Source organism: Doryrhamphus excisus, linkage group LG1 (assembly GCF_037039965.1).
Source record: "Doryrhamphus excisus strain RoL-2023G ecotype Guam linkage group LG1, RoL_Dexc_Guam_v1.1, whole genome shotgun sequence".
In the NCBI taxonomy this organism is placed as follows: Eukaryota; Metazoa; Chordata; class Actinopteri; order Syngnathiformes; family Syngnathidae; genus Doryrhamphus; species Doryrhamphus excisus.
In genome coordinates this window covers 9,941,507-9,967,069 of record NC_136357.1, presented here as the reverse complement: position 1 = coordinate 9,967,069, position 25,563 = coordinate 9,941,507, and the positions used below count along the sequence as shown (strand labels likewise).

At 40.4% G+C, this 25,563-nt stretch overlaps 1 protein-coding gene across 1 annotated transcript; it reads left to right on the top strand.

The window, feature by feature from the left end:
• The first annotated feature begins 1,563 nt into the window (after positions 1-1,563).
• Positions 1,564-25,414, top strand: b4galnt3b (beta-1,4-N-acetyl-galactosaminyl transferase 3b). Its single transcript, XM_058076271.2, has 20 exons — positions 1,564-2,067; positions 8,098-8,150; positions 8,283-8,351; positions 11,492-11,587; positions 14,235-14,325; positions 14,398-14,498; positions 14,572-14,639; positions 15,227-15,305; positions 15,385-15,451; positions 16,949-17,083; positions 17,232-17,341; positions 20,068-20,168; positions 20,575-20,642; positions 20,726-21,785; positions 22,792-23,057; positions 23,171-23,324; positions 23,424-23,496; positions 23,575-23,728; positions 23,842-23,968; positions 24,208-25,414. The coding sequence occupies exons 1-20, from the start codon at positions 1,932-1,934 to the stop codon at positions 24,317-24,319; spliced, it is 3,120 nt and encodes a 1,039-aa protein (XP_057932254.2). The 5' UTR covers positions 1,564-1,931; the 3' UTR covers positions 24,320-25,414.
• Positions 25,415-25,563: the final 149 nt, after the last annotated feature.

Sequence of the window (25,563 nt, the reverse complement as noted above, 5' to 3'; positions counted from 1 at the left end):
CCCTAGTGGCTAATCAGGGTCCTCCATTTGTGGATTGTTTCACATGAAATCAGAACTAAGGTGTTAAAAAGTAATCCATCCCCCATAGTTAATGGACTAAAAGGACCACATGAAAGGAAGTGTAAACAATAATAGATATAAGTATTATAAATAGATATATGATTATCATTCAGTTCTTGGGGTCAAAACTGCGAAAGTGCGCGCAAGATGCAACAGAATTAAGCTGTACGGCTTTGTGCTCAGTGCATTTATACATAAAAGGGTCATTTGATATTATTTTTCCTCGAATACAAATACTTTTCCCACCTCAACAAATACACCCCTAGTATGTATTGTTTTCACATTTTACTGCACTGAATTCTAGAATGCTGTAGCGCTTGGTGACCACTAGATGTCAGTATTGTTAGGTGTTTTTCTTGACGACTTAATGCCTTTGGGACAAATGTTTCTTTTATGCTAGAAAGTAGTGCTTCTCACATAGTGGGACGGGCCCCACTGGGAGTCGCAGTGAACTGTCATTTTAATGCAGACCTACCAACACTCTGTACTCTTACCAGTACAAATCATGAATAAATATTATAAATTTGTGTGGTATTTTAAGAAAAGACTGGATCGGATGAGGTTATGAGTTTAGCATAAATTACCATGGTGATATAGCTGCTTTAAAGGGGAACTATTGTGCTTTTCCCACTTTTCTTACTTATAAATGTAGTTAAAATGTTGTATTTGTGTTGAACTATGGCAAAGTTTCAGATTTACGCATTCGGAAGTTAGTCCTGAAAGAAGTTTGGGATGGCTCAAAACGTAGTAGGTTAAGCTAGCTTTTTCTTTGTATTTTTTTTAATCCCTGTTGCAAAGTAAATGTACATGTAACTAAAATATGTACTATTTTCATTCAAGTTCTGTATTGTGTGATAGTTACACATAATCCTGTAAAGGCTAAAGAAGAAAGACCTACTTCTGTTGTCCCATTTTGGGAACTGTTTAACTGGTTGGCTAGCAAGGCTTACACAGTTTCCAGGTCAAATGTCTGAAAGTGTATGTGGCTGTAAAAAGTTCGGGAACCACTGCATTAAACCAAAGCTGATAAATAGATGTAGAAAAACAATGCCTCTGGCTATGTTTTGGAATATGCTCACCACTTGACTTTGCATTTGTATCTTTGCAGATGCATGATTTTTCTCACAATAGTATACTGTACATTCATATGGCAGTAGATCAATATAACAATTAACCAAAACATTATCTTTTTATGACATGATAACCCATTAGACCCCTTAGATGGTACAGGTGTAGTGTGAAATCTCAAGGTAAAATCAATTTCACTCCTCCCAATCTGAGGGAGGAAGCGTCAATTAGCAGTAATATATATAAATGCTTCCGGTACTAGCTCGCAAACATTTTTAGAACTACATTATAAAATGAATAAATAAATGGCGTACAATGCCAATAAAATATACACTGTATGTGTGTGTGAAATTTAATAAATGAATTCAATCAATTTTTATGTAAACATTTTCGGTTACATTAGTAATTTGGCATAGCAATGCTTTGATTTTGAATGCAGATAAGGTGTACTTCCGGTTAGTCATCGCCGCTGTATGTGACTTCATTATAGCATTGGCTTGAAAGTCTTGTGTTGTTTGCGCTGGATGCCCCATGGGCAACAACAAGAACCCCACTAAAAGTTTTCACTGGGCATTTAGCAACTTACTTCGTCCATTGGCTATGTTATTAGTTTTTCCCGGATGAACGACAACCAGTGCCAGCGGGGACAACCAGGTCGTTAGGTGTTCGAGCGCACTCGCCGGGTCGAGAAGCAGCCAGCCACAAGTGGGATCGAACTGGATCGGTCCACCTACCAAGAAGGACAAAGCACGACACAGCAAACAGATGAATAACCCCGAAGGAGCTATCACCCGACTATTACCATGATCACAATGTTTTTTCCACTGAAGAAACTGCGACGGAATGGTAAATGTGTTCTTTTTGGAGCCATTCTGCTTGTGGGAGCTGTGGCCGTCTACCATGAGATGGTCGCGACCAAAGCATGGAACGATGGCACCGGTAAGTTTTGCCCACTCACCCGCACTTGTGCATAGTGCTCTTATAATCAAGTGTTGTTTGTAAGCTTTATTCAATGCAATTGCGGGTATTTAAAAAGCAATCAATGCATTTTGGTTTACTTTGCATGTAACTTTTAAACTTTATTTCTCTCAATAAAATCTCAACCTGGAAATCTGGGCATATATAGCACTATACTACTTTTAATAGTTGTAACTTCATTGTAGTTGATTCTGGTGCAAGGCATTGGGACAATATTTTAGGGCAAAATGTGTAAAAAAATCAACATTACAATTAGCTCCATTGTAAATATGCATTCTGCGGTGTGTGCATCCATATCTACAGTATTTATTAAGGTTTATTCAATGCAATATGCAACACGTTAGCAATTCTTTGGGTCATTTTACTGGTGGGCGTGATGGCATGAACCTGGTAAGTGTTTGTGCAGTCGTTACTCACTCAGTGTGTACTCTTCTCCACAGGTCCTTGACCTGGAAAGTTGTGAAAATTGCAATTATCATCAAGAATTTAGTGCACGCACTCTCATTTTTTCCTCATCACTCTCATTATATTTAAGTGCAAGTGCAGTTACAGACATTCAGTAAAGATACAATGCATTTTGGTTTATATTGGCCATAACTTTAAATGTTTTCGTTCTCATATGTATGGAATTATATGAAATGTGGGTGACAATATCAGCAAAAAAAAAAAAAGCCAGATCATTTGTTAGCACTTAACCCCAGTGTAAATCTGCTCAATGGTGGGTGTAATCCAGTGAAATGTGTTTAAATATTAACTCAATCATAAAGCATGGCAGACATTCTTTTGAGCCTTTGAATTGTTGGACTTCTGTATGGAAGTTTCAGGATGATTTTTGGAAACAAGAGACTAATGCAGGTGAAACTGGTCCATTTACAAACCCTGTGAGAGAGTTTGGTGGTGGGGTGCAGGGGGAGTTCAGGAGGTCAGGTCACAGTCTTACTCATTAGAGTCAAGCGTCGTCTCGCGTCGGCTAACCACACTTCCTGCTCAGTCCTTCACCTTTATTTGCACCTCACAGTTTAATGTCAGGTTGTCGCCACTATTGCAGAGATGTCCTGTAGATGAAAGCAAGTGACTGGAAAGAGGCTGATGTATGCTCAACAACAACACACGACTCACACGCACACTCTTGGAACAAAGCTGACATGTAAACACATGCTAAAAGCTCTAATGTAGGTAGGTAGGGCTCGCCTCCCCATGCATTCCTTTGTTGGAGCCACCCTCCTCCCGTCTACACACACATGACATGACACCATGGAGACATAAAGAACTCCAGAAGAGGAAGTGAAGATGACAACATCCATGGTCATGATGGGGTGGAACATCCCAGAAAAACTGGAAAAAAAATCACAAGACTTCATTGAGATTTTTCAAAAGTATAATGCAAGAGATATAAATGGTCTATTTGTAAGGCTATTGAATTGGAAATGCATATGAACGTATCTCATTCTCATATTGGTGAGGAACATCCCAAAATGTCAGAAATGGTCATTTAATAAGATGGTAAATATGAGGCGTGTCTGAAAAGTTCCAAGACTGGTGTCGCAAAAGATCTATTGAAAATCAAACTACAAGTTTTCCGCTTCGTACTTGTCCCCCTGGAATGTAAAATGCTTTTCCAGCTTTCTCTGCCCTGCATTTATGCACTCCTGGAAAAATTCTTATGGGATTCTCCACAGCTTTGTCATCATGGCCATTGTGATGTCGTTCATGTCTTCAAAACAAGGTCAGGGGTACCCAACTACTGGAGGTGCAGTGATAAAAAAAAATTACATTTGTAAATAACTAACATATTTTCTGCACTAGGCGCACGTAAAAGTCTTCAACAATGCACACTACGAACAAATCCCACTTTCTAATATAGCAGATATAGTAGTTGATAATAACTAAATACAGTCTTTGGAGAGCTAATAGAAATTGTTGGCATATTGTCCTCATTTCGAAGAAAATACCATCAATATTAAAAGCCCTGGAACCTCTCTGACACACTTGGTAAATGAATAAATAATGAATCATGACTACAATAAATAACAACAAACAAATCTATAAATAATACAAAATTAAATTCGGAGTTATGGTTGTTTGTCTATATGTGCCCTGGGATTGGTTGGCGACCAGTCCAGGGTGTACACGGCCTCTCGCCCATAGACAGCTGGGATAGGCTCCAGCATCCCCTGCGACCCTTGTGAGGAAAAAGCAGTAGAAAATGAATGAATGAATGAAATTAGGAGTTGATAAATGTCGGCTTTTAACATACAGTCATATGTGTTGGGTCTCGAATGCGATCCGGAACTGTACAGTCGGAAGTTTCTCAAGAAAAGAGGTTACTTCAAGACATCTCTCAATGGTAAGTTGCTTCAGCAGTTTAGCGTTTTTTTATGTAATGTGTTTTGCGGGACTAACTGTGTGTAAAAAAAAAGAAAAAAAAAAAACATGGATAGAACTATTAGCAACCCTGCTTCGTCTATGCTGTAATGCTACACAGACAAGTTATTTTGCTCCATGACTTACACAAAATAAACAGTTAGGACACTGATAAACTGTTACTTACTACTTGCCCTTCTGACTCTTCCACACGACCAAGTAACTTTGGAAAGGTGTAGGGCTTCAGCTAGTTTGTCGGCTAGTCAACTGCATAGTGGCCCATGTTCACTAAACAGTCCAGTGTGAAATACCGTTCATTCATTCATTCATTTTATACTGCTTTTTCTCACACGAGGGTGCTGTTAGATTAAAATGCATTTCTTTTGCTGGTTGGGAATCAGGAACTCCAACCACTTGTGTCTGATGGTGGCGTTGCCTTTTGGGGCATTGCTAGCAAGTAAACAGCGGAGAAGGGCAGATAGTTTATATATAAGGAGGTCCGCCCCTCTGTGATGTCACAAAGGAATGGTTTTACCACGCCTTTTAAAAACGAGCGTTTTGAGCCATCCCAAACTTCCTTTAGGGGTCACCTCCAAATGCGCAAATCTCATTATCTGAAGCTTTGGCATCATTTAACAGAAGAATACAGAAGATAATACACATTCTAACTACATTTATAGGTCCCCTTTAAGGTGTTTTGTCACGGAACATTCAAAGATGTCAGAATTAAAAACTAAATAAGTAGAGGAATACAAATAAATTAATACTTTGTAAAATAACAATAAAAATAAATAAAATCCTCAAAATACATTTAGAATTAAGAAATTGACAAATTAAAGTTTCCTCTCTGGCAGTTTAGAATAAACGTTATAATAAATATAGCTTGATAAGAACTTCGGGTGTCAGCATTGCGCTAAAAACTCATTTATTTCCATTCACAATTAACTGTGCTGTATTTTGTATGCTGCCCTGGCAATTTTAATTCCCTTTGGTTAACAATTTGTTGTAGACAAATTGTGCATGTCGCACCAGGGTATATAAAGTATAGTATTGTGCACATTTACTCCTTGCAACTAGAACCAGACATCTCAGGTTAGCAAATATGTAACCGGTGAGTTAAAAATTCACTTGACCTTTTTTAGTTTAATTGTTTGGTGTTTGCAAATATGATTACAAAGCATAACTAATCTGGTTGGTTATCAGCAAAACTACTGTTCTGGTTTCATTTCGGTACCACAAGCCTGGAAAGTGTTGATCATTTCTCATTTGCAGAGGAAGCTTACTGATACTACAGCTTCACCACAGCAGCGACGCCGGGCTCCGCTCTGCACACACTCTTCGTCTTCAAGAGACGACTTGTTTTTTTCCGCACAAGGGTCATGTGACCACTCAAGAGAAAAGAAACATAGCAGTTAATAAATGTCCCTCAGGTGAAGAGGCTGCTGATGTGCTGAAACATGATCCCATTAGTGTGCCTATTCTTCTGAAGCAAGATAAAAGGTGCAGTAGTGTTGTGTTACAGGCATGTCATAGGGCTTGGTATCTCAGTGTAACATCCACCCTAATGAATCACATCAGGGCCTGACCTTAAAATGTTAAATTTGTTTTCATTATTGTGGTCACCCCAAGCTTAGTGTATTTCATGACATTTTCCCAAGAGTCATTCCGACATACATTTTGGTGTAAACCTGGATAAAGGTGTGAGTCACGGTGACATTCAGAGGTGGCCTGGGACAAAAATCTGGCCTTGGACATTTTGGTCCAGACTGACTCACTACAACTGTGCCATTTCGCCCCATTGATGTGCCGGTACATACAAACACACACGCCATTATACTAAACAATAATCCTCTATATTCTGGAGCCTTGAATGAATAAATGAGAGTGAAATAATGGGCTCATTGGGCTGCTGGGGTCTCTGGTGAGATCATGTCCACAAGGGATTACAATTCTGGGCATGAAAAGTAGAGGAATAGTGGACAAGTGGTTAGCATGTTGGCCACACAGTCAGGAGATCGGGAAGACCTGGGTTTGAATCTCCGCTTGAACATCTCTGTGTGGAGTTTGCATGTTCTCCCCGTGCATGCGTGGGTTTATTCCAGGTACTCCGGTTTCCTCCCACATTCCAAAAACATGCTAGGTTAATTGGCGACTCCAAATTGTCCATAAGTATGAATGTGAGTGTGAATGGTTGTTTGTCTATATGTGCCCTGTGATTGGCTGGCAACCAGTCCAGGATGAACCCTGGCTCTCGCCCTAAGACAGCTGGGTATCTTGTGAAACTGTTGGAGGATTCTATTATAGGCAGAAATGACGAGAAAATAGGGGTGTAATAATTCGATTCGTATTATGACTTATGTTTGCCGATATGATTAAAGGAACGATACGATCCAAAACGATTCAGTAGCTTTAAACCGATTCAGTAGCTTTTTGGCCCAAAATCCAACCAGTCTGAACGTGTAATAAATACTTGGACACTGGACTGTGCAGAAGACGATTCCCGGTGTTTCCTTGTAATGGAATCGGGTATAAATTAAAAAAAACAAACAAGCAACCACCATTAATGACAAATGTATTCTGGTACATCCAACAGTTCAGGTTGAATTAACAATGACTGAATTAACAGGTTCAATTAAATGGAGTCTGTGATTAATTCTAGCTCATCACATGACTTGAACTTTAATTTGATACCTCATTAATTCCCCTACCCTAAGTTATAAAGAGGTTAAAACGTATTTCATTACAGGAAATAGTGCCTTTGGTTCCCATTGCTTTAACATTTAGTCGAGACAAAAGCTGTGGTCGACCCACGGACCTTTGCAAGTCCAACCGCACTACAAAATATACGATAACTCGGGCTGTGAATGGCCATTTGTATTTTTTGATCATCAAAATGTCCAGGGTGGAAGGTTACTAAGGTGAAGCTGCTGCCATCATGAAACCTTTAATAAATATCCATTCTAGTGCACATTGTGTTAAAGAAGAAGAACCGAAGAACCGCACACAGATAAAAATAAACCCTTCCTTGCTTTTCTTAACCACCGCTCTAGAATTACGTGTGTTGCCAAAGCTGGCGCTGTCTCCCCCCCTTCTCCCCATGGGTGTGGGTGTCTCCACCCCTGTGATAATGACAGACTTCATTCCACAAGCAGTGGAAGCCCGGTTCCCCCTCGCTCCCACCACAAGGCCATAAAAACAAAGACTGAGGTCCTCTTTTTTTTTTTTTTTTTTTACAAGCCCTTCATTTGAAAAGATGATGGAAGTGGGATTGGTGACGCCTTTGCGCTCATTCAGTGGGTAGAACATGGAAGTAAAACATTAAAAGGGTGGAAATCTGTTACATAAGCTCCAAAGCAATGGAGGAAAAGAATAAAAACAGAGGAAATTGGGGGGAAAAGCATGAAAAAACAAGACAAAATGGAATCGCATGAAGTGCATCAGCTTGTTTGAAGCAGGTTATAATTTAACAGCCTTCATACTTTTTTGTCTTCTGATTGTTTGTTAGTTAAGAATTCATTATATGTACAATAATACACACTATAAACTGTCCTTTTTAATATCAGTGTTGTGGTTGTAAATCTTGCGGCTATATTTTTGTCATAATCATGTGTTTATATTTTCATTTAGGTCCAAATCCAGATGACGGCAGCAGCTGGAGGGCGGCCATGCTTGACCAAAGGGTAAGTAACTAAGAACGGTGCATGGAAAAAGACATGTTCATAGAAAATGTGACGATTGTGGGATAAGTGTGTGTATGGAAACCAGCACTATAAAAGGCAGGGACTTTTTTCAAATTATGTGTTATTTTCCAGGTCAGAGTGGGCCTGGAGGATTCCCATGTTTGGAGCGCCGGACGTATGCCACAAGCATGGAAACCAGAGGTGTGTGTGTGTGTGATTGTGCATATGGTGTGGAGTCCGTTTTTTTAGAAGTCTGAGCAACCTGTGGAAGCCTGTCCCACTTCACTCCGTTTCAGTGCATTTGGGTTGTGCTTATGATGTTGGGAGCTGATACAACATGCACATCAATATGTGACAGGAGTCCACATTTCGTCAGCCATTTTATTTTATATCTCAGGGGACAATACTATTGAAATGAAATGCGGATATACTTTAGAGTAGTCAGTGTACAGCTTGTACACAAATTAGTACACTTCATACCGAACATGTATGTGTCCACAGTCTCAATTTACAGTGTGAGGTATCTAGCATTGCCTTAATCCTCTCGGGCCAAGAATTCACCAGTTTTCTACTCCAGATGACAGCACTGCCTGGTGAGGTTGGTGGATCTTAGACACCTTACGCTCCTCCACCTTACGATTGAAGGAACTCACAGGTGTTCAAGTCTGGAGACATATGTACGTACTTGGCCACTCGCATCACCTCATCATGTTGGAAAACTCCCATGTGGCCCAGCTTCCCAAAGAGAAAGGATCATGCTCTGCTTCACAATGTCACAGTTCATACTGGAATAGGCAAGACACAGTGATGTTAATAGTCACTTTGTCTTATAATAATACATTTTATTTGTATAGCGCTTTTCAAAATACTCAAAGACACTTTACAGAAGAGTGAAGCTGAATAAAGCAAGTAAACAGAATAGAAGACACACCAAAATACAACATTCATTGGTTAATACACAGTTAAAACATGAGTTAAAGCGGGGCCGGGCACAGCAGTCAGATATAAAAAGTTAGACATTAAAAACAGATTTAAAGAGGTGGGTTTTGAGTTGTTTTTTGAAGGTGGGAAGGTCAGGGCAAGCACGGAGTGAATGGGGCAAAGAGTTCCAGTGGGTGGGGGCAGCGATGGAGAAGGCTCTGTCTCCCCAGGTTCTTGACAGCTATTTAGCAGGATGCAATATTATTCCACCGAGGGCCACATTTCAAATGAAAAGATGCACGGGCCACTAAAATTAACGCATGTTGAAAAGCTAATAAGTTATATATATTTCAAGAATAAATGTCAATCTGGTTTTGATATAGGTGAAAAACGGTACTATTGATATGAACTTCAGTTTGCTTTGCTCCTTTTTTTTTTTTTTTTTTTTTTTTTAATATTTACATTTTCATCTTAAATATTCTTGCATAATTTTCTTGTTGTAAAATTACCGGTTTGATTCTCTGCTTGGGCATCTCTGTGTGGAGTTTGCATGTTCTGCCCGCGTGTGCGTGGGTGTTCTCCGGGTACTCCGGTTTCCTCCCATACTCCAAAAACATACATGTTAGGTTAATTGGCGACTCCAAATTGTCCATAGGTATGAATGTGAGTGTGAGTGGTTGTTTGTCTATATGTGCCCTGTGATTGGCTGGCCACCAGTCCAGGGTGTACCCCGCCTCTCGCCCAAAGACAGCTGTGATAGGCTCCAGCACCTAGTGAGGATAAGCGGCCTAGAAAATGGATGGATATGATATTGTAACTTTCTCATTTTGAAAAAAAAAACAACATATTGTTGTGCACTTTGGACACTCCTGAAAGGCGTGACCCAATAATGTCTAAACCCAATTATAACCTTGGAATAAAATTCCAAGGTGTGTGGAAATATTAATGTTTTTCTTTTGGTCATATGTCATCTTCAAGTAAAATATTACTATAGGAGAAGAAGTGGGTGTGGTGTGCTGGGTATAGAAAAGACAGAACAGCTGGTCTACATTTATGTATGTCCTAGTAAGGTCCTAGAGAGGTGTCACAAGGCAGTGAAAGCTCCATCATTAACTAGGCACGTTGTAAAGTGCCGTTTATCATGAACATAAAGTGTGATGAAATTGTACCAGCCACAGCAGGAATGTGTGCAGTATCACATATAACGTATATTCTTTAACATTTATTGTGGACAGACCCCAGAGACAGGTCATGCTAACATGTATATTTAATGCTGCCGGTCACAGCCAGCATAATTACTAAAGATAAACCTCTACTACCACCAGAAGGGAGGAGGCTCAAACCTGTAATGGTGTGCTCTTTTGTTGGAGCCTGCGCTCGGATAACATGACCTCTTTGGCATATGCCAAATAGGTATTTTGTTTTCAGGACACCTGTGCTAGCATTGAAACTTGACATCTGTTGTGTCAATATATATGAGCGAGAGAGAGAGAGGGAGTGGGTGTATGTTTTTTAGGGATATTTGACTTTGGCTTTTATTGTCACAAAGTTCCCATCAGCCTTTTTGCATACATAAACATGTATTTATAAGATTACCGTTGGCTTACACCAATGATCCATTGTGTATTTGGAACACACATGCAATGCTTGATGTTTTGAATGTCAATGTATTGTTGTTGTCGCCATATTGAGCAGCCAGGAAACAGACATTGTATTAATTATGCTATCACTATCTCACAGGACAGTACAAAACTTCAATCCTTGTGTGTTTTGTGAGTTAAAGTTTCTATTTGTTTTTATTTATTTCCAAGCATGTTGGTCGATTGAAGTTGAGGGTTTTTCTTTCATGTTTTGAATTACGTTTTCGAAAAGCAGCTTTAATAATAATAATAATAATACATTTTATTTGTATAGCGCTTTTCAAAATACTCAAAGACACTTTACAGAAGAATGGAGTTGATTAAAGCAAGTAAACAGAGTAGAAGACACACCAAAATGCACCATTAATTCGTTAATACACAGTTAAAAGATGAGTAAAAGCGGGGCGGGGGCACAGCAGTCAGATATAAAAAGTGCTTTTTGCATTACATGCTTTTTGCTGGACGGTGATGTGTTGCATTGTTAAAAGCACCAAAATTTGCTGTAAGTAAAGTCATTCATAGTTTAGTATGAAATAATTAACATCAGAGCCTCTTTTCCATAACGCACCACTTTTTGTGTAGACCAGAGTGACATGTGCATGCTTGACAGTGCAGACTAAGCTAGAGTTTCGGGTGCAAACGCTGCAAAAAACACCCCGTGGGTGCAAGTATGAGTTTGTTTCTTTAGTATGCTGAAGTAGGTCAAATGTTTGCTTGATCCACCGCTGACTGACTGCTGCACAAACAGAGTGATTGACTCTGACTTTTCTCTGTTGGCAGTTTAAAGGCCAGGCCAATTTGCATGTCTTTGAGGACTGGTGTGGCGGCTCCACGGCCGGACTGCGCCACAACCTGCACTACCCTCTGTACCCTCATGTGAGTCAAACCCATGTTTTTAATTCACTACATTTTCAGTGATTGCACATTAGAGTACTGAATGAATGTTAACTCAACTACGCACATATCTGGACTAAATCACTTCATTTAAGGATTATATATATGTTAAAATATCACACTATTCCTTACATTTACCTGAGTGAAGTTGGCCCCCCACCTCACTCAAAACTCAAATAGTCACATTTTTCCCCTTCTTGTTGTTGTGCAATTAAAATGAATGTTTTGTGCAATTAAAATGCACATTTATGCCGTCATACTTCAAAAGTATGCACAAACGTGCACTTAAATCATTAATAACTCAAAAACAAAAGCAGCACAAACATTAATTTTAACAGCACTAACCTAACACTAAAAAATGAGAGTATTTGACCAGAGTTTTTTTTTGTGAGGTGGGGGGCCAACTTCACTTTTTTTTTCACTTCAGGTTTTACACTTCCATACATTTGCTCTCCCCCACCTCACAATTGCCAAAGGAGTTGCAAAAGTAGTATTCTAAATAGTAAAATATAATACAATTATGAGGCTGCACAGCTAGGAGACTCGAGTTTGATTCTCAGCTCGGGCATCTCTGTGTGGAGTGCCCTGTGATTGACTAGCGGCCAGTCCATGGTGTACTCTGCCTCTCGCTCGAAGACAGCTGGGATAGGCTCCAGCATGCCCGCGACCCTCATGAGGATAAGAGGTATAGAAAATGAACACTCGTTTGTGTCAGGGATGAGGAGAGAGGAAAGGCTGGGCAGCCATATTTTTGTTGACCACTGTCTTACGCTTTCTTAGATATGATATATCAATATCTGAAATACATTCATGTCCATTACCTCTGTGTTCCCGCTTGGTTTCATTTCATGTCTGATAACTGTGATAGCCACGTATTATAATAAACCCACCACATTAAATGTATAAGTTCAGCGTCACTGCTGAAGTGTGATTCAAATGCAAAGGCCCATTACTAACCCTCTCAGTGGCAAAAAGGTAGAAGGAGGCCGCAGCAGTATAGTTGATTAAAAATGTAGAATTTTTTAAAAATTACTATTTATTATTATCATGTTATTATTGAATTTTTTTGGTCTGCATATAGGGATCGCCTCTCTACAAGCAGAACACGCACAGTGCATAGGGGCCCACAATCCATGAATTTGCAATTTGCAAATGCACAGAATATGCACATCGCTGCCATATGTGTCGATATGTTATTTTGCACTAAAACTCCAAAACATAAATAACATAAATCATCAAAACATAGCTTCATGTTCAAGTCAAATCGTACAAAAATAGCTTTTAATGGGAAAGTCAATTCCTAGAGCTGTGGGGGCCACAGCTGCCTGGGGGAGCCAATGTGATGTGTTTTCATGGTGCCAAGAATTCCTGTTCGTGATACAGCTGTTTTGTAATTCGGGGGTGGACTCCAAATAAAATACTTATGACCCCAATTTAGCCAGGGGCAGTCATGCCTGCAAGTAAACAAATGTTACAATATGTAAAAAATAAAAATAAAAAATGTGTTTGTGTTTGCTTTCAATTTACTTTTATTTTTAATATAGAATGTTAAACGTTTGCAGATGACACTGTAATTTGTAGTGAGAGTAGGGAACACGTGGAGGAGATGATTAGGAGGAATGAAGACTAGCTGCAGCAAGACGGAGTATATGTATGTGTGTGAATGAGAGGGACCCAAGTGGAAGAGTGAGGTTACAGGGAGAAGAGATACAGAAGGTGGAGAATTTTAAGTACTTGGGGTCAAAGTTCAGGACAATGGAGATTGTGAATAGGAGGTGAAGAAGCGTGTGCTGGCAGGATGGAAGGGGTGGAGAAAAATGTCAGGAGTGACGTGTGATAGAAGAGTTTCAGCTAAAATGAAAGGAAAGGTATACAAAACTGTGGTGGGACCAGCCATGTTGTTTGGCATAGAGACAGTGCCACTGAGGAAAAGACAGGAAACAGAACTGGAGGTAGCAGCGATGAGGATGCTGAGGTTCTCATTGGGAGTGACCAGGATGGATAGGATCATGAACAAGTACATCAGAGGGGCATTACATGTTTAGAGGCCTTGGAGATAAAGTCAGAGAGACCCAACTGAGATGGTTGGGACATGTCCAGAGGAGAGATAGTGAATATATTGGTAGAAGGATGCTGCGTTTAGAGCTGCCAGGTAGGAGGCGTAGAGGAAGACCAAAGAGGAGGTACAGCTGTACAATGTGCAACAATCACAAAATTAAACTCTTTCACATGTTTGGCTATTATCATCCAATTTGAAATGCACTGGAGTGGACTACATGTGGAACTACATTGGACTTAAAGCAGAACAATTTTACTAAGAGCTCAACTATTATCTGCACCATTTCTCCTCTAGTGCTGTATTGCATTAGCAACTAAAATAGGGGGGAATAATCTGCCACTGTCAGCTATTATTGCTGGCAAAGGTCAGTGCTCCACAATGCCCTGATTGTTTTGTCTTGTATCAGAAAAATGGGCAGCTTGCCTTCTGGCACACACATGCAAACATTTTACTTCAATCTGAGGTGCATTCTACATCTACACGTGAGTTCTTCATGTCCCGTGACTTGAGATATACTCCATCCCCATCTTGTCTCTGAGTGAGCTTACACTTCCGTGTTCTTTGTTTCAGTCCAGGACTACAGTGCACAAACTGGCTGTGTCCCCTCAGTGGACCAACTACGGGCTCCGCATCTTTGGTTATTTACATCCTTATGCTGATGGTATGACATTTTAACTTCAATGTCCTTTCTGTAATGAATTAGGTCTCATGTAGAATCTTTACGTCTCTTTAGGTGAATTTGTGTTCGCTTTAAGCTCTGATGACAACTCGGAATTCTGGCTCAGCACAGACAAATCTCCTTCCCATTTGGAGCTTCTTGCATGGGTTGGGAAGGTATGAATGTCTACTGTCTTCACAAGGAACTGGAGATAGGTACATATGTTTTGATTATTTCTTTTCTTTCTAGACGGGATCTGAGTGGACAGCCCCAGGCGAATTTGACAAGTATGTAAGTCAGATCTCCAAACCAACTCAGTGAGTATTTTAGTTTTCATATCTGCATTCACGCTACTGTGCAGCTTTAGGGTGTTTACATGTGCCTTTGTTTTATGGCACATAAGTATTTGTATTATGTCAGTAATAGGAAGTACATGTAGCACCCTGTCCAATTGGATTTCACTGATGTCATCAACAAGTAATTTTGCAGATAGTAAAAATGAATAATGGTCTACATACATAGTAGGTCACAATAAGATTGCTCTTACAGTATGTACAGTATGTCTACAATATACTACTCAAAATGCTATGATCGGCTGTGATACATTAATTAGCGTTATAGTTCTCGTACTACTACTTTAAAGTTGAACCTCTGTTGATGAGCCTGTTTTTGGTCAACATTGGCCTCCACCAAGACTGCCCTTTGTCACCAATTCTGTTCATTATTTTTATGGACAGAATTTCTAGAGTCTAGTTCGGGGGCCTGAGGATCTCATTTCTGTTATTTGCAGACAATGTGGTCCTGATGGCCTCATCGGGCAGTGACCGTCAGCGTTTACTTGGACGGTTTCTCTTTTGAAACAGTGAATACATTGTTTTAATGAATATACTTTATTGCTTGACAGGCTTTCTGCACAAAGGATGTACTTTTTTGAAATCATCCACAAGCAGAATGACAAAGGCACTGACCATGTGGAGGTGGCTGTAAGTACCTGGACATTATGTGCAATGGTGTGGGAAAAGTCATTCTACAAACAACTCTCTTCTGCTCACTTTGACACAGTGGAAGCTCCAGGATGAAGATTTCAGATTTATGGTCATTGAATCGAAGTATATTTCACTCTATGTTAGTAAGTATCCTGGCACATCACTCATTGTAATCATCGAGACCATATTAGGTTAGGATGACAGATCCTATAGAGCAGGGGTCTCAAGCTCAATTTACCTGGGGGATACCGGAGCTAGGTTCTGGGTGAAGCCGGGCCGCATCAGGTTTTAAAAAAACAAAACAAAATGCATTTATTAAAAACTGGAAAAAAAAATCAATAAAAAAAACTATCTTCAATGCTTTTGCTTCTGCTATACCCTACACTTTTTGAGTACTTTGGTTCCGGTTTTGCACACCAAAATATCTGATAAAAAATTCCACTGTTCTCAAATATCTTAATTTTTATTTTTCTATGCACAAAATAAGATAAAAAAATAAATAAACAAATTAAGAATAAAGACAATCAATCAATCAATCAATCAATCAGTAAGTAAAATAATAATAAAACAGCAAATAAGAAAAACGTAAGAAACCACATACAGTTGGTAGAGAAATTATTTTTTTCAGATTCAAATGTACAGTTATTTAACCTTTAACATGAACATTAATGAAACTTAATAATTTTACCCAATTAGCAAGTTAGCATCGTACTCAGTTCCATCTGGGAGCAGCGTCGTAACTTTAACAACATGTTTGATGAGATGCTTTATCTTGACGTGTATTTTCCGTTTTATTCCAAATCCTGCATTTATTTGTACCCAGCGTCATAAGCCTTTAGCTTCATTGCTAATCCAAAGCAAAATAGGGCGGGGTAACAGGGTAGGGTAACAGTATGGGCGGGGGAAAATCATGTTAATTGTGTCCGGTGTGCACACAGCTTTAAGCTGTCATTTCAACATTAAACTTTGGTATCAAGGTGGGGGCCTCAAACTCGCATCTCGTGCATTTGGCCCACGGGCCGTGAGTTTGAGACCACTGCTATAGAGGGATGCTGACATTGTGATTCTTGGTGGTGGATGGTTCCCTTGCCATGGTCATTATGAAACTTTGAAAAAGAATTCCCGTTTAAATTTAACTTCATCCAGATTCTCACCAAAAGGTTTTTTATTTCCTTCTCTGAATGGAAATTGCGTTTTTGTGTAATCCTATTTCATGTTGAAAATGACAAAGCTACAGCAAAGCGCAGTATATCCAGGGATGTACGGTGAGAATATTACAGTGTAGTATCATGCAATGAAATCAATTAGTCAATGGTGAACTACATATAAAGGAGTCCTTGGGAGTGTGACGGTTTGGGTGGGAAGTCAATTGAAATAAACAGATGCAGAATCTGGAAGAGTGTAGCTGCTCTATAGGAGTCCATGACTGAATTAAAAAAAAAAGACTATTATAAGTCCTGTTTGAGAATTGCTTGTGTGTGCAATGCTATGTGTGTATTGCTGTGTGAAGCAAATTGAGTACTTCGGCGGCATGTCACCAAGGACTTTTTATACAACAACTTCTCACATAGTCATTTTCTGCAAAGCTCCTTGGAAATGACTCTGCTCATGTTTTAATGCCTCTTGGCTTCGTCCCACAGATGAGTCGGCATTGTTAATGAGCGATGTTGCGCACATACCACAGACACCTGCAAGCCACCAACGGCCCCTTCCACCAAAGCACACCGCAACTGCAGACATGCTGAGAGAAGACCCGCGAGATGCCCTCTACCAAGGTGAGAGACTCATCTTCAGTTTCAGTTCATCCCCCCACCCCCCCCACCCCCCCCCACCCCCCCACCCCCCCACATGGTGCACGCAGAAGCTTTGTTTCATCACCTGAAGTTGTCCTGCCTCATATCCGTGTGCTTTGTTTGTTGCTAGTGCCTTTGATAGATGTCGAGCTCCTGCAAGGCGTTCTTCCCGACTGCTCATACAAACCCAGCTACACCATCAAAGACTTTCCACTCACTCGATACCAAGGGCTGCAGTTTGTAAGGATTGCTCCTGGATACACACTTGTCACACCAATTACATTTCTACACGCCGGGGATCAGCTAGATTTCAATTATGCATGCAGCCCCTTATTACAAAGAGAATTTAAATACTTTCCCCTTTCTCTCAGTTAGGTAATTCTGTAACTTTCAAACTTGTGTACACATTTATCATTTTAACTTCAATGTGCAAGCCTCAGTCCTTCCTCTGAAATGCACTGCATCACATTGAGAGCTGTTTCTAATATTTTGGTTACCTCATGTAGCTACGGAACGGGCAAATATTAGACACATAAACAGTATATTTTATTACAGTGCATCCGGAAAGTATTCACAGCGCTTCACTTTTTCTACATATAGTCATGTTACAGCCTCATTCCAAACTGAATTAAATTAATCTCTTACCTCAAAATTCTACACAAAATACTCCATTATGACAATGTGCAATAAGGTTTTTTTGACATGTTTTGAATTTATTAAAAATAGAAAACAAAAAAATCACATTTACATAAGTATTCACAGCCTTTGCTTAATACTTTGTTGATCCACCTTTGGCAGCAATTACAGCCTCAAGTCTTTTTGAATATGATCCCACAAGTTTAGCACACCTATCTTTAGGCAGTTTTGCCCATTCTTCTTTGCAATAAGTCTCAAGCTCCATCAGGTTGGATGGGAGACGTCTGTGCACAGCCATTTTCAGATCTCTCCAGAGATGTTCGATCGGATTCAAGTCTGGACTCTGGCTGGGCCACTCCAGGACATTCATGGAGTGGTTCTGAAGCCAATCTTTTGAGATCTTGGCTGTGTGCTAATGTCTACTGTCTATATGGTCAAGGTACATGACCAGTCTACTGAGGTCAAGAGCGCTCTGGAGCAGGTTTTCATCCAGGATATCTCTATATATTGCTGCATTCATTTTCCTTCTATCCTGACTAGTCTGCCAGTTCCTGCTGCTGAAAAACATCCCCACAGCATGATGCTGCCACCACCATGCTTCACTGTAGGGATGGTATTGGCCTGGTGATGAGCAGTGCCTGGTTTCCTCCAAACATGGCGCCTGGCATTCACACCAAAGATCAGTCAAAGTTCAATCTTTGTCTCATCAGACCAGAGAATTTTGTTTCTCATGGTCTGAGAGTCATTCAGGTGTTTTTTGGCAAATTCCAGACGGGCTGCCATGTTCCTTTTACTAAGGAGTGGCTTTCGTCTGGCCACTCTACCATACAGGCCTGATTGGTGGATTGCTGCAGAGATGGTTGTCCTTCTGGAAGGCTCTCCTCTCTCCACAGAGGAACGCTGGAGCTCTGACAGAGTGACCATCGGGGCCTTGGTCACCTCCCTGACTAAGGCCCTTCTTCCCCGATCGCTCAGTTTAGAAGACCGGCCAGCTTTAGGAAGAGTCCTGGTGGTTCCAAACGTCTTCCATTTACGAATAATGGAGGCCACTGTGCTCATTGGGACCTTCAAAGCAGCAGAAATTTTTCTGTATCCTTCCCCAGATCTGTGCCTCAAGACAATCCTGTCTCGCAGGTCTACAGACAGTTCTTTTGACTTCATGCTTGGTGTTTGTGCTCTGACATGCACAGTCAACTGTGGGACCTTATATAGACAGTTATTATATTTCCAAATCATGCCCAATCAACTGAATTTACTGCAGGTGGACTCCAATTAAGCTGTAGAAAGATCTCAAGGATGATCAGTGGAAAAAAGATGCACCTGAGCTCAATTTTGAGCTTCATGGCAAAGGCTGTGAATACTTATGTAAATGTGATTTTTTTGTTTTCTATTTTTAATAAATTCAAAACATGTCAAAAAAACCTTTTTTCTCATTGTCATAATGGAGTATTTTGTGTAGAATTTTGAGGTAAGAGATTAATTTAATACAGTTTGGAATGAGGCTGTAACATGACAAAATGTAGAAAAAGTGAAGCGCTGTGAATACTTTCCGGATGCACTGTATATTGTTATACAAATACTATAGCTGGGAAAAAAATTGTTTGAGTGGCAGTAACACATTTTTTAAGCGTAATTATCACATGTGCTTCATGGCAAGCCGCATCTCTGTTCTGACAGCAGACAGAGACGTGCAGCGTCCCCACCTTGTCACAAAGTCTGACAAACTTTTATAACTTTATTCTGACCCTGAACACATCAACAGCAGTGAAATTCCAACACCATATGCTATATGTATCTCCAACTCAAAAACACGCCCCTTGTTTGCTCATCCAGGAAACGACATTGTCACTAGACAACAGCGCGGTGCATTTACCGACACTCCCAAAAATGTCTTCATTATATGTTTTTGTGTGGTCTAAATAAACATTAAGTGGATATTCATATCTCTCACTAACGGAACTCTTACAGCGGAAGTACAATTTGCTGCATTTAAGTGTACCCGGAAATTGCAAAAAATACACAGAAAAGGGGACTTCAACATAAATTTGGTGGTGTCTGAAATAAATGAACAGAAATATGTTCTGCTTAACATAAAGCTGAAGAAATTTAGAGTCCGTGTTGCAGTGGTCTCCAACTTTCATCAGTGTTCGAGCTGTCATCTATTTGTGTTTTATTTATGGCTGGCAACATTTAAATTGTTTTAGCCCTAATAAATACCTCTCTGACAGTGTCAGGCATGACCGACAGTTGTTATCGATATGCTGTGACTGTCTGACTTTGGTGGGAGCGATTAAGCCTTCATAGCTTTGCCATATTGCTCTTGTCCCCAGGTCCACTTGTCCTACATATTTCCCAACGACTACACTCGACTCACACACATGGAAAAAGACAACAGCTGCTTCTACCCAGAGAACCCCAGCTACATGAAAATGTGAGTAAATATTCATATTTGCGGTCATTCTGATCCGATACGATATTGCAGGATATCAGCAGGAATCATACTTTTATGACTTAGTGTAGTGTGAAATGTGGGGAAAAGGCTTGATCAAAGGATATTACTCAGAGAACAATAATCATCAACAGTAGGAAAATAGACCAATGTACTTCTTTATTCATCTGAATATTAGTTTTGAAGATTTTTATCAGGGGCGTGTTCATATTTTTTTAAAAAGCAATTTTAAAATGAACAGAAATTTGTTCTTGGTTTGACACCCTATAAAAGTGGGTTGCAATTGAATGACAAAAGGATAATGTGTGTTCCAGGATGAGACCATTTGAGGTGAAACCATCTGGTATAAAGTAACGTCATATTTACATTTGCTTACTTATTGTTCTAGGTTTGGTTTTTCTCGGTACATGAGACTAGACCGACTTGATGGATTGGAAAAAGAAAACACGGCCAGTGGTACCTTTCTATTTTTGTCTGTAAAGTTGTTAAAAATGTGTATTTTACATTTCTCATTTTGACATCCTTTGTCTTTGTTTCAGATTACAGCTTCCAGAGGAGGAAGTCAGTGCTCGGGGATGACGATGGCTTTGGCATTGAAGCGTATCAAAGAGACAAATATCAGAAGGACAGCAATCTTTTGTCTGACTACGGGGATGATTATGATGATTACGTCTTGAAGCGAAGACGCAAGCTCTTCTCTTTGAGCAAAACCAACAACACCTTGAAGAAGTCACCTAACGCTCGTATGAGGAGGAGAACAGGCAAAGACAATGTCCCACTGCCTCTCCAGACTTCCAAAATTCAACTGCACAAGCATGAGAGCCAACCAGAGATGAAATCAAAGGGGCTTGTTAAAGTTGTAGATGATGTAAAACCAAAAGGGAAGCTCAAATCCACAAAAAGAGCAAGACTTAAATCAATCGAGACAGCTATGAAAGCTCAACAGATTAATCCAGTGGTTGCCAGAAAGAAGCCTGAATCAGAGAAAATAAACTACAGAAGGACGGCTGATAAAATGAATGAAACCCACATTCAAACAGTTAATAATGCCATAAAAGTGGGTAGTGAAACGCCCACGTCCACTACAGCCCACCACAGTCACCAGCTCTTTGAGAAGACGTCAAAAAGAGACCCGTTATTAGCAACCAAGCAGAGGGACATTGACACCAGAAGGAACTTCATAGACAAAGAGCTGGAGATGAACTTACCAGAACTACAGGACATAAAGAATAGCATTCACAGAGCTATAGGAGGAAAGGACGTCCAAAAATGGTCAGATCTGGACGACAAGAGGAGGCTAGCTGTTGCAGACGTAAACAACAGGGAAGAAATCAAGAGACAGCGTGAGACTGACATTCTATGGGGACCAAAAGGAGACTTCGAAGGGCTCGAAGATGATGACATCACCCCGGTGCCGGTGTTTGATGCTGATGTCAACTGGAGCCAGACCTTCGAGGTGAACCACGTAGACCTGCAGGCCATGCGCTCCGACTGGATCGATCTGCACTGCAACATCTCTGGAAACCTACTTCTCCACTCCAGCAATGCTCTGCCCATAGTCAAAGCTTTTATGGAGCAGCTCAATGACAAGCATGAAAAGTAAGTGTCTTTTTGTGGTTCATGATTATCAACATTCATCTTCGTACCTTCATAGTCTGGGTGTGGGTGTACGTTTCAACTAAGTGACTAACACCACCAGAAGCTGTCAGGAGCCTGAGATATAATAGACCGCAGAGAGATGGTCAGCTTGGTTATAGGAAGTTGCTCTTTATTTGGGCAAGTAATTGCTAAACGGAAACTTGCAATGAGCTTCTTAACACATCGGAAACACATGGCAGGAGGTCATTACTCAACATAACAGTCTGACTGACGGAGTCATACGTTATAACCATCACACAGGAACTGAGCAATAGCACATACACAGGGAAACTACTACACATAGTTGCAGGATAATAAACAATGTATAACTATTTATAAAAAGGTGCTGCAAGGCACTTATTTTGTAAAAAGTTGGTAAAATTTATAATGAACGTAATTGTTGTTTTGGGCGGCACGGCGGTCTAGTGGTTAGCGCACAGACCTCACAGCTAGGAGGAGCAGGGTTCAATTCCACCCTCGGCCATCTCTGTGTGGAGTTTGCATGTTCTCCCTGTGCATGCATGGGTCTGTGCATACAGGTACTCCGGTTTCCTCCCACATTCCAAAAACATGCTAGGTTAATTGGCGACTCCAAATTGTCCATAGGTATGAATGTGAGTGTGAATGGTTGTTTGTCTATATGTGCCTTGTGTTTGGCTGGCGACCAGTCCAGGGTGTATCTCGCCCGAAGACAGCTGGGATAGGCTCCAGCACCCCCCGCGACCCTCGTGAGGATAAGCGCTAGAAAATGAATGAATGAATGAATAATTGTTGTTTTATATTATATGTTTTCTTACCTGTTACATGTTGGTATTGTATCTGGGGTGTGATTGTAGTAGTTTTAATGTTCACAACTATGACTCCCACACTTCCCTCCCAGTATTTATTTTTTTAGTTAAAATAACTTATCCAAATCGTTAAAAGTAACAATTATTAATTACTGTGTGGTAATGGTCTGCCTATGCAGTGGCTTCACACTAGTACGTGTGGTTAACATGGAGAAGCGTCTGGATGGGGTCCAGGGCAGCCGCTACCTACTGGAGGTGGAGCTGAAAGACTCCAACGGTCAGCTGCTTCGCCTGTCACGCTACATCTACGCTCTGGTTCGCCGCCACACTCGATCTCGCAGCAAGGACTTCAGCTTCCAGCGACGGCCGAAGCCTGTAATGATGTTGTGCAATCCCGTCGGTTTCAGCTGGAACCCTGTGGCCACGGTCCATTTCATCGTGCCAGGTACTGTATTGTATGTTCATTTAACTTGACGTCGGGCGGTACATAGTTTGAATTAATCGGACTATATTAAAATGAATGAATACATTTAGCATTATTTTTTTTTGCAAAAACAGTGAAAAACCAGGCCCGATGGGTGCAGCAGCTGATTGATGACATGGCCGACTTGTTCAAGACGACGGGCGATGCCAATTTTAATCTCATCATTGTGGACTACAACAGCACCGACATGGACGTGAGGAGAGCTTTGCAGAAGTCCTCTCTGCCTAGGTGGGCTTTATAATGGATAATCTCAGCAAACGCATCAGAGGGCACATGCACAAAATAATGTCAAGTATGTACTATAATTGCCTCTCTGGCATTCCTCAGGTACCAGTATATGAAGCTGAATGGTAACTTTGAGCGATCTGCAGGTCTGCAAGCAGGCATCAACCTTATAGACGTGAGTGCCCATCACTGAGATTTTTATATTTTTTATGTAATCTGAGTTTTCACTTTTTATTTTCCATTCTTTCGACAGGATGAACACAGCATTGTGTTTCTTTGTGACCTCCACATTCAGTTTCCCCCTTCCATCATCGATTCCATTCGGAAGCACTGTGTAGAGGGCTTCATGGCTTTTGCCCCCATTGTTTTGAGGCTGGACTGCGGGGCCACACCATTTGAAGCCAGAGGTGGTTTTGCATTCATATGTTTTTACACTTGAATTTTAATTGGAAAGCTATTCCTTCAGGATTTAAATATATTTGATGGTTCCTGGTTTGATTTAATACGGTGTCTGTTTCAGGTTACTGGGAGGTAAATGGCTTCGGTTTACTGGGCATCTATAAATCTGATCTGGATGCAGTGGGAGGAATGAACACAAAGGAGTTCACCAACCAGTGGGGGGGAGAAGATTGGGAGCTGCTGGACAGGTGAGTTACTCCATTGTGGTTCAATGATGCTCCACCCATTTCTTCCCACACCAACACACAAATTATACACGGATTGACGTTAGGTACACATAGTCTAATGGGATCTAATGCAATGTTGGTTCCAGATTGGCACCAAAATGTAACGTGGAAAGACGATGTGATAATAACCAGGAGAGGCATTCTTTCATGCAGAGATCTCACAAATTGGTGCATCAGATCATTGTTTATTTTTGCTACAGGATCCTCCAGGCAGGACTGGAGGTGGAACGGATTTACTTACGCAACTTCTTCCACAATTATCACTCCAAACGCGGCATGTGGAACCGCCGTGTGTCACCCAGACAAACGTGACCCCCGCCCCAGCCTATACGACTTCTAAAAAACTTTTTTGGACAGGAAGCACTTTAAAGTTGGAGCCCGATTCATGACTTCTGCTTCCTAATTGTCATGACTACTGATCAGCAAGCAGACAAGGTGACCACTCCTGAGCTGCACTCCTAGCTTGCAGTCAAGGTCGTCGCTATGGAGATTGTACTGATAACATCAGTGTTGTTTCCACTGCTGACTCAAAAAGAGGGTACTTTTTATGCCTGCGTAAACGAAGACACTGTATGTTGCTGACTACAACATGATGTGCACTACTGGCTGCAAGGACCTCACCAAATTTACAACACTCCAAGGATGTTTATACACACCTGTCTTATGTATTGCACATTTGTCTGAACTGGAAAATGTTTTATTTTATTGTAAAATATGTGTTTGTCAGCATAGTGTCTATGAATAAATTATGGAAAGCTTAACTTATTGTGACTATAACTATAACTGTCACTATAACTAATAACTATTTTGTACCTCGATGTCTCGTCAAGTCGTCTTTTTGTAAATGTCACCATCAATCTCCATGTGCCTTTGTTGTTGTTGTTGTTGTTGTTGTGGCTCCGATGTTGAAGTGTAGACTTAAATTTGCATCATGTCGTAATTGAAGCTTTTAGCACATAGAGATGTAATATAATGTGTTTACCAAAGAACTTATCCCAATCCAATATAAATTCCATTTTCAGTTCCAGTGTATGATAAGACCTGACAGGAAATGTTATTTTACTTACAGGAGCCAGATGTGTTCTTTTAATTTTTTTTGTTTCAGCAGCATTCTGGTAGTTCATGTGAATTTTTATTATGGTGCCAGACAATTATTTCAATTTCATTTCATTTTTGGTTCAATGCATTCAGCTTTTGTCATGGTCATGGTTGTGGTTGAAGCAGTGCGAATCCTTTGCTCTTCTTTCAACTGATTTTATTGTGTGTATTTTTCAGACAATACCTCACTACTCTCAATGCAGGGAGTTCATCTCAGACTTTTGTACATTGCGTGACTCTCTCAGGGATGATTTTTATTCCATTCAAGGCACACTGTCTTGTCACATTTCAGAAATAAATTTATCTAAAGAATGGTTACTTGTGTATCAATTGCAATACATGAATATTTATTTAAAGTGATGACATGCAAACTATAATAAAAACTGAAGAATTTATACCATTATGTTACCTTGACACAAAACTTTCGGTTGCTATTTGAAAATTATAACTTTTCCCTC

Coding starts and splice junctions, on each gene's coding strand:
- b4galnt3b (XM_058076271.2), top strand. CDS start 1,932: ATGATCACAATGTTTTTTCCACTGAAGAAACTGCGACGGAATGGTAAA. Junction 14,326..14,397: donor TTTACATCCTTATGCTGATG/GTATGACATTTT, acceptor ACGTCTCTTTAG/GTGAATTTGTGTTCGCTTTA. Junction 15,306..15,384: donor CTGACCATGTGGAGGTGGCT/GTAAGTACCTGG, acceptor ACTTTGACACAG/TGGAAGCTCCAGGATGAAGA.